Source organism: Wolffia australiana, chromosome 5 (genome assembly GCF_029677425.1).
Source record: "Wolffia australiana isolate 7733 chromosome 5, ASM2967742v1".
NCBI lineage: Eukaryota > Viridiplantae > Streptophyta > Magnoliopsida > Alismatales > Araceae > Wolffia > Wolffia australiana.
Window position 1 is genome coordinate 16,603,362 of NC_135839.1, and position 9,573 is coordinate 16,612,934.

Sequence of the window (9,573 nt, forward strand, 5' to 3'; positions counted from 1 at the left end):
ACATTGTTAACACATGTTGATTTCACTATCACATCCCAAAATCACATCACATCTGTACACTCTCTAATCATGTGTTACACTTTCACGTCATCGTGTTGTCGTTAACTTACTCGTCATTTTCTGTATAATCATTCTTTACCTTGCTCTCATCATTCTTTGCGTTAGAGTCACTTCATCATCGCACTCGCTTAATCTTCTCAAAATTTGATTATTTCTATCTACTGGCTAGTATCATCATCTGAATTATAGTACCAATTATCACTATCTCACCTCACATTTTCTCTTCAATAGGCTTTGTATTTTATATGTATCTCATTCCATCACAATAATCACTATTTAAGAGTATAAAATCCTTAACCGAGAGTAGACAATCTAAATAGAATTTGTATCTAACTTTGAGATTCAATGCATACAAATTAAAATAGAGAGAAAGAAGTATGCAAAGAACACAGTCAACTTCCTAAGAGTGATTATTTTAGGCCTAGGGTTGACATTGACTTAGAGTTTGACCTTTGACAAAGGTTGACTTTGGCATAGTATTGACTTTAACCTATGGTATTGTTTTGAATTACATATGACCTTTGACTTATGGTTGACCTTTGACTTATTGTTGACCTCTGACTTTTGGATCAGCTTTGATCTAGGATTGAGCTCTGGCTGGATTTACCTTGGATCAGGTTAAGCTTGAATGGCTGGATATAACCTTCCTTAAATATTCAGAACACTAAAGAATAAATGATTTTGATAGGCACAAAGATATATCACTTAATTGAACAATGAGATGATGCTCAATGAATAACAAATGAGATAAATAATGGAATGATAGATAACAATTATAGTTATGTGATATTTTTAAATATTGCAAATATAGAAAGAACTAAATATGAATAAAAACAAGGCTAGTGATTAATGTGGTGAGATATAGATAAAAAATGAACCTTCTTCAGTACACCTTATGATCGAGATATATGTAGAAGCTAACAAAATAATATAAAGGACATGTCGTTTAGTATTGAGTGCAATCAATAACAAGGTAGAATTACTCGAAAGTATTGTTATGTGAAAAAAAAAATGGAACGTGAATGAAAAGGTGAATATTGAATGGGGGGAAGATTCAATGGGAAGAAAGATTGATAAGAAAGAAAAAACTCTGTTTGAACACAATGCAATGAGAAAGTAGAGGAGATAAAAGCTTGTTATATGTATGTTGTAAATAGAAAATCCCTTCGATACTCAGGTCTATCAATGTGGGAAGAAAGATGAAAGAGATGAAAAAGATAGGGTTTTGTTGGAAACTTTGTCGTTTAAAATAGGGATGTAAAGAAATTAACTTATCAAAAACCAGCGTTTTGTTTGAACACATTTAAATTATAGTGACTCATTTTTACTCGTTCACACCAGATAGAAATTTAAAAATTAAAAAATTGACCCGTGATTAATTTGAATATTTAGAAGAAGTCTTTTGGAGATCACAATTGCTTGCATGACCACTAGCAAGATCTTCACGAGGAAGCTGATGGGGACCTTTTGAGAGGTCAAAAATAAACATCGGAAAGAGAGAGGTGGCAAATGAGAAGTAGGGTTTCTTTTTTTATTTTATGGTTATTTTATTTCTATTTATTAATTCAATGGTAATACACATATTTCTTTATCCAAACACTAATGCTATCAGAATGATGAATTAATTATTTAGAATGAATTATGAAAAATTCTCATTGTACCTCACCGTTCGGGTCAGGAAGATACTATACAATGTATAACCTTTAACAAATAAAAAAATAAACTCTTTGTCGATCTTTATTAATGAATCAATTCAAATAATATTACATCAAAATCAGATATATCCACACAACTGTCATCTACAATTGTCATTGATGAAAGGACAATGACTATTTTTGACCATGCCGAATGACACTGCATTGATGACATACAACAACAAAATCATCGCAGACAAGAATGATGAGTGCCGTTGACAAGGATGATGACTATTGTGAACAAGGACTACGACTGTTGCTTTCTCGTCTTTGCCACAGACAGATAAAGTGACCATGTTCCATCTATCATGCCATACATTCCATTCTTGTCATCACAACGGCGACGATGACGATGAAAAATTTGGACGATTAGCCCCACAAAAGAGTGACTGTACTTTCGGCCATTCAGTCCCGTCCCGTCCGGCCACATCCGTCATCCTTCCAACAACTCTACCACTACCAGACACCGGATTATTGGGTGATGTGCATTAATTGCTCCCCAAATAATTCTAACACACTTGAATGGTCGAAAATTGGTGGTGAGAACAATAAGAAAAGGGGGTACGTGTAACACAGCCTCATATTTCCAGATTAAGCGCCGCCACGGTCGGTCAACTCGACGCGTTACGTTCTTTTCCTTTTCCTCTGCGGCCCGATCTGACTCGCATAGGTACCAACATGATGCACGCCTTCCTCACATCAAACGTTCAAGACCTAACGGCTCAACTCCTCTCTCCTCTCTCTCTCTCTCTCTCTAGCTTCCCCTTCTATCCTCCATATGCTTACTTCATTCTCGAGGGCTTCTCCCTTTGTTTGCATCCTCTTTATTTCATGTTCTCTGCCTTCACATACTTAGCCGTTTCCTGTCACCACCATTCTTTTCGATAGAGAGGAGGGGGAGCTCTGTAGAGAGAGATATGACCACGCCGAGAAACCAGTCGTCTCCTGCGTTATCTCTCTCTCTAGTAAGTCTTCAAGTTCTTCTTAAACATGAGCAATATTCGAAGGGTTCTTCTTGAAGCGTTCGTGTTTTTCTAAGGCTGGAGTTTATCGTAACGCGGGAAGTGTGGGTGAAGAGGCGGAGGTGGGCGACGAGGGCAGCGGCAGCGCTTATAGCGAGAACGCTGAAGAAGAAGAATATCTCGTCGAAGAGGAGGGCGATATGGGAAGATCAAAGAACACAAAGAAGAGGAGGAAATACCATCGGCACACCCCCGAGCAGATCAAGGAAATGGAAGCGTAAGTCTTTACTTATTCTTATTCTAAAAAGAATTACCGCGTAAAATCTAACCTCTTCTAAATTATGATAATAATAAGCTCTAAACAATACCGTTTACCTAAGGAAGAGGACGACAACTTCTCTGAACATTATCACTCGTCGCGAGTTAATAGAGCAGGCATCAAGCAGGACACGCAACAAGACCCTTCTTCTTTTGGCCACAAGATGTCTCAGCACTCAACAGTTACGTCGAGTGTTCACGCTGTTAACGTGTAGTGTCTTGAGTATAAAGACTTGCTAGCTTACATCACCCATAAGCTTTAAGTTACTATATTTTGTTATATTCGCTAATATAATTTTGTTTTCTAGTTACTTGTGGAAGTCCAAACTTATGGTTATGACCTCTATTATAATTAATAGTAACTCGGTCGCTTCGGGTTGGACGCAATAGTTTTCCGTGCCAAGGAACATTAACTAAAACACGAGTCCGATCGCTTCTTGACATGGGTTTGATGAGACTTAGTTAATCGTGTTGTGTTTAAAAGTTCGAAATGGACAATGGTATGAATTGTTGTACATTTTAAACTATCACATAATCTCACTGCAATGATTCAATTATGTTTCAATTAAATGGAGATATGTAATGCGTAGACGTTAAGTCTATCCTAAGTATAATGATGGGATAAATTAGTATGGAATGAAGAGGATGTGGTTATCTCCTCTTGCATATATAAGGGCGGAGTCCTTGAGCGCCAAGTCATAGGTTTTCTTTCGGACTTCCCGTGGCTCCCAAGACTGAAGTGTTCTTAAACTTGCTGACACAAAATTATAGCCCTCAAAGTGGAACACTGGCAATGGACTCGGGTATGTGTTGTTAACTCTATATTTTAGTAGACCTAAACTCCATTATATTTATTCTTTGCTTAACTCATTCGATTCGCGTATGAAGATTCTTAATTTTCCTACAGTAGTTAGTTAATCCAGAGTAACTCGAGGTGTTTTCATTATGGGTGCTTAGCCTGTTCAAGGAATCTCCCCACCCAGACGAGAAGCAAAGACAAGAGCTCAGCGATCGCCTGGGTCTCGCTCCTCGGCAAGTCAAATTCTGGTTTCAGAACCGGCGAACCCAGATGAAGGTTGATCAATCTCACGAGAAACCCTATACACCATCCTTTTTCGTCCGGTTTAATAAGAGGAGAATTTCTGTAGACTCTGCATGAAAGACACGAAAACTCGTTGATGAAGTCAGAGATGGAGAAACTTCGAGAAGAGAACAGAAGCATGAGAGAAAAGATCAATAACTATTTCTGCCCCAAGGGAACGACGGACGCTCAAATGCTAAGGATAGAAAACGCAAGACTCAGATCTGAGGTGAGATATTCGTTGTTTCTGATCTTCCCTCCGTTACGGCGTCGCTCGTATCTTCAACGCTGAGAACTGTTCATGCTTAGAATGAAAAACTGCGAGAAATTCTGGGGAATTGTGCTTCAGGAAGAACGATTACTTCGTCGTTCTCCGCTAACCAAGAAAAGGGTAATCCCGCGTCGGTCGACTACTACCGGGGGTTCTCCGGCGTCGAGAAATCGAAGATCTTGGAGCATGTTGAGCAGGCCACGGTGGAGATGACGAGATTGGCCACCACCGGCGAGCCGCTGTGGGTCAAAAGCTTACAGAGCGGGAGAGAAATTCTAAATTACGAGGAATATTTAAGAGAATTTTCCGGGGGGAACTCCGCCAATCTCCAGGGCGGAAGATACATCGAAGCATCCAGAGAAACGGGAGTCGTCATCCTCGACGTCGAGCGGCTGGTGAAATCGTTCATCGATGCGGTATGAATTTCTTAAGGAACAAGGGAAATCCTTTTGAAAAATCCCGATGAAGCATCAAAGTCTGAGTAAAAAACGAGTTTATTTTGTTAATTCAATTCCTCAACTTCATCTCTCCAATGAGTATACTTGGTATGTATTTAACAGTTTTCTCTTACTCGGAAACTCCTTGAATCTCTGTAGAACCAGTGGAAAGATATGTTCCCTTGTATGATTTCGAAGGCCGTGACCGTAGACATCATCTCCAGTGACGAAGGCGGAATAGGAAATGGCGCCGTCCATCTGGTAGACATACCCTTTTCTTCTTGCTTATTCATCCTTATAATTGTCTTGTTATTTAATTCACAATTATGATTAGTATTATTATTCAGTAGAATAAAAGGTCTAGTGTAAAGGGTAATCAGATGATTCTGAGAACGTAAAATTGGCTGCAGATGTTTGCTGAGCTCCAAATGCTAACTCCGATGGTGCCAACGAGAGAAGTCTACTTCGTCAGAGGCTGCCGGCAGCTGAGCTCAAATATATGGGCCGTCGTCGACGTCTCTCCCAGCCCATTAGAGGGTTTGGAATCCAAAATCAAATGTCGACGACTCCCTTCCGGCTGCATCATCGAAGACAAGTCCAGCGGCCATTGCAAGGTCTTCAAACTCCTCTTTCTTTTCTTCTTCTTTACTGTTCTACTTTCTTCTGTTGTCTAATGTTCCCTTCTCTCTCTTTCTCTTTCTCTCTCTCTCTCTCTCTCTAAATACGTATATATTTCTTTCTCTCTAACTACCTTTAAATCTCTCAATATCTCCATCTTTCTCTATCTCTATATCTCTCTTTCTTCTTTGGTATCTTATACATATCCATCTGTCATGCTCACAATTGTTCTTCCCCTTGTCTTCAACGACTGATTCTTTTACTGATGGTGTTTAAAACGAGAGTCGAAGGTGATGTTGAAGTCTGCAGGAAGGGTTTGATGGCTTTCGAGTTTAGAGACAATTTCCCCTTAGCCTAGCCAGTTGACTCAGTAAAAACTTACTCAGCTTAATATTGATTGTATAGTCAACTAATGAAAGTATTAAGATTTGATAGTGATTCCTATTATGCCTAAGCCAAAATTTAAAGAAGAAGTCTCTTTCTTATTATTTTTTGACTCTGCTCTTTCAGTCATGACTAAAATTGTATATCCTATCTCTTACTATGGTGAATATGAATCTCATAGTTGTCTCGTAATGTTTTTTTCGGTTTGTTATTTAATTGTCCAGTTTGGTTTGTTCGTAACATACTGAAAAAGTACCTAAATTGAAGAATAACGGGCTTTGCTTCTTAGAATTAAGTCTTTTAATAAAGGCCTAAGCCTTTCCCTCTGTCTGTTTCACTTAACATTTTTTCTTCCCCCGTTTTTAGTAAAGACATAAACCTTACCTAAAGTTAGGTCTGGTTGTCTCGGACCAGAAAGATCATGTTAACTTGTCAATGCCAAATTCGAAGTACAAAAAGTCATGCTAATGGTTATGTTGACCATCTACATAATCAGTTTTAGAACCGCTGGTGATGAATGTCCCTTCCCTTCCCTCCCTCCTTTCTCCTCTCTCTCTCTCTCTCTCTCTCTCTCTCTCTATCTATCTCTGTCTCTCTCTCTCTCTCTCTATCTATCTCTGTCTCTCTCTCTCTCTCTCTCTCTCCTTTTCTGGATCCTTCTCCCTCCACACCTCTCTTTCTTCATGGAGAACCGTCGAGGTGAATAGAGTAGGAAGAAAAAAACAAAGAGAGGAAGAATTTGCGATGGAGCCCATCGATGAAGAGCTCCCCTTTTTCAAGTGGAGCCCATCGACGCTTAAATTTGCTAAGGCCACACCAAGCATGATATGGGCCTCGCCAGCGAGCTTGGTGCAACCTTCAACCCAACTACCCCGTCCTTAGTTTGCCTTGCAATGATAACCGGCTGGCCGCCAATCCCCAGCTCAAACTAGCCTACATTTCCGTCATCAAGCTCAGCAAATCAATGCTCCTCGACAGCCAAACCCTCAACTTTGACCTTGCCCGTTTGCTCTTCAAGAACCATGATACCTTCTACAAAACAATGCCTTGTGGGATCCTCCTAGGAGGATAGGGAATGGGGAGCCAGAGCAGCCAAGCATGGGTGGGAAGCTGGGTCAGGGAGGGGGGAGAGGGGTACCAAAGTGTACAGGCAGAGATAGAAAGCTGGAGGGAGAGGGGGACCAAAATGGCCAAGCCGAGATATAAAGCTTGATCGGGGAAGGGGAGCAGTAGGGGATAGCACGATCAGACCTAGGATAGAAGCTGAAATGGGGAGGAGGAGGACGAGGTGGGAAGTGTCAGGAGGGATAAATATTTAATAATTTACTTCTGGTTCCAATCTAGTTTGACTTTCAGATTTAATCCTGCCTGACCAGCTGATCCACCTTAAAATGGCGGACCTATTGTCCCATTTCCATCAGATCCAATTTGTCTTCGGTCCTAAATGTCCAACCCTATCTGCAGGTTACATGGGTGGAGCACGTAGAGTGCCACAGAGGCCTTGTCCATGCCGCCTACAGGCCCGTCGTCAGCTCTGGTGTGGCCTTCGGCGCATGGCACTGGATGGCCACCCTGCAGCTTCACTGTGAGCGACTGGTTTTCTCCATGGCTACCAACATTCCAACCAAGGACTATTACGGTGCATTTCATCTTTTTCTTTTCCTACTATTGCTACTCCATAATCGTGTCTGTGATCATTATCATCATGACCATATGTTCATCATTACCCTCATGCTCATCAGTTCATGATCGTCATCATGATAATCACAATCATCACTTTCTTCTTTTTTCATCACGATTATTATCGTGATCATCATTTTATCCATACCACCAAGACCATCATTTTCATGAGCGCCATCATGACCAAACTATCATGATCTGAATCATCATCATCAACTTGTTCTTTGGTCACTACTTCATGCCCGTGATCTTCATCATAATGATGACCGTCAGGCTCATGACCGCCACCATCATCATCATCCTCAACATCTTCTTCTCCTCCTTATCATCGTGATCATAGTTTTTTATGATATTTGGTTATGATCCATGGTCTTCATCATTATCGTCAGATACTATAACTACCTTTTCACAATCATTATCTCAATCATCAGCGTGGCCATCATTTTTTCGATTACCGTCACAAATTTAATGATCATGATCATCATCATCCTCTAAAACTAGCAAAACTATGACAAATTCACGATGATGAACCTCGCATCCATGACCGTAATCTTGAATATAATCGTCATCGTCTTATTCTTAATACCATGATGACATCGTCGTCGTCATCATCATCATCACCATTATATTATTATTATAATTACTCTTCTTAATCACCATTTCTTATTATTCATCATTATAATTCACCGGATTCATCAACCTGGTATTGTTCTCCTCGCAGGGATGCCTACTCTCGCGGGGAGAAAGAGTACCTTAAAGCTAGCCCAGCGCGTGGCATCCTCCTTCTGCAGAGCCATCTCTGCATCAAGCTCCAACTCCTGGATGAGAATCTCAACGAACAAGGGCGACGACGTGAGAATCTCCGCCAGGAAGAACATCAGCGACCCAGGAGAGCCACCGGGTCTAATTCTCACCGCCGTGTCCTCTTTCTGGCTACCCATCCCTGCCGCTACTCTCTTCAATTTCCTCCGCGACGACTCCCGGCGAAGCGAGGTTTCTCACTACTCACGCCGTTCATCTCCTTCGTTCCTAGTCGTGCTCTAAAAACTGATATCTGCGCGCTAGTGGGACGTGCTTCCCTCTGGAGGTCGCATCCACACCGTCGCCAGCGTCCCCAAGGGCCAGGATCGCGCCAACTCGGTGGCAATCAAGGTGACCTAAGCTTGAAACTAGAAACGCGGACCTTCTCCCTCTGTCGCATGACGGGTGAGAGGTGGTGCTGTCCAGGCGGCGAAATCGGACGGCGGAGAGGAGATCTGGTTTCTGGAGGAGACTTGCACCAACTCGTTCGAGTCCATGCTCGTCTACGCAAGAGTGGCCGTTGAACGAATGAAGGCAGTGATGAACGGCTGCGATTCGGACGACGTAGCGGCGCTTCCCTCGGGTTTTTCGATTCTGCCGGACGGACTCGAGGAGAGCACTCCGGTAACGATTACGTCGTTCGGCAAGGCGGCGGGAAGCGGCGGCGCGCTGGTCACCGTCGCGTTCCAGCTCGTCGCCGACGATTCGCCGGCAGCGAAGCTGACGATGGACTCGGCCGAAGCCGCCGGTTGTCTCATCTCTTCCTCAATCAGCCACATCAGAAGGGCGTTGCGATGCGTGGAAGGCTGACGCGAGACCTGTTCTGATGGGCTTGAATTTGCTTTTATTGCAGATGTCTCTTTGTATTCTTATGTTATGTTCAAGTCAATGTATAAGTGATATCCGATGATAAGGTGTAGATTATTGAATGTGAAAATGTCTAACCTTTTTAGAGTTTGGAGACTGGTCGAGTAGGACCTCATTGTTTAGGATTTAATAACATGGAAACCATTGTGGGAATGACGAGTCAGTGTAACTAGGTTTTAGCAACTACGGAATATCATTTGTTTATTGTTTCTTCGGAAGTATAGGACCGATTTTGAGACTGAATGGGGATAGCAAGAGGCTTCTTAGAGGACCGCGCTCTTTTTTGATATTAGACGAGGCAACTCTAAGAAGATGGTGTAATTAATTCCGTGGACAAGATAACGGAGATATGAAAAGACTCTTTTGTGACAATCTATCTTTCCATTTATTCCAAGCTAGG

At 41.8% G+C, this 9,573-nt stretch overlaps 1 protein-coding gene across 3 annotated transcripts; it reads left to right on the forward strand.

The window, feature by feature from the left end:
* Positions 1-1,795: 1,795 nt before the first annotated feature.
* On the forward strand, positions 1,796-9,227 carry GL2 (HD-ZIP IV family of homeobox-leucine zipper protein with lipid-binding START domain-containing protein). 3 transcript variants are annotated; one of them, XM_078576018.1, is made up of 11 exons: positions 1,796-2,719; positions 2,794-2,993; positions 3,992-4,109; positions 4,183-4,344; positions 4,425-4,802; positions 4,983-5,084; positions 5,234-5,437; positions 7,290-7,464; positions 8,227-8,498; positions 8,571-8,657; positions 8,733-9,227. In XM_078576018.1, the coding sequence occupies exons 1-11, from the start codon at positions 2,672-2,674 to the stop codon at positions 9,114-9,116; spliced, it is 2,130 nt and encodes a 709-aa protein (XP_078432144.1). In that variant the 5' UTR covers positions 1,796-2,671; the 3' UTR covers positions 9,117-9,227. The 3 variants fall into 3 exon arrangements, with proteins under 3 accessions (XP_078432144.1, XP_078432145.1, XP_078432146.1); XM_078576019.1 differs by having other exon boundaries at positions 7,290-7,410; XM_078576020.1 differs by having other exon boundaries at positions 1,796-3,837.
* Positions 9,228-9,573: the final 346 nt, after the last annotated feature.

What these genes read in the sequence shown, in the direction of transcription:
- GL2 (XM_078576018.1), top strand. Translation starts at nt 2,672, where the DNA reads ATGACCACGCCGAGAAACCAGTCGTCTCCTGCGTTATCTCTCTCTCTA. An exon ending in ACGACTCCCGGCGAAGCGAG is followed by an intron (nt 8,499 to 8,570) that starts GTTTCTCACTAC and finishes TCTGCGCGCTAG; the next exon opens with TGGGACGTGCTTCCCTCTGG. An exon ending in CCAACTCGGTGGCAATCAAG is followed by an intron (nt 8,658 to 8,732) that starts GTGACCTAAGCT and finishes GGTGCTGTCCAG; the next exon opens with GCGGCGAAATCGGACGGCGG.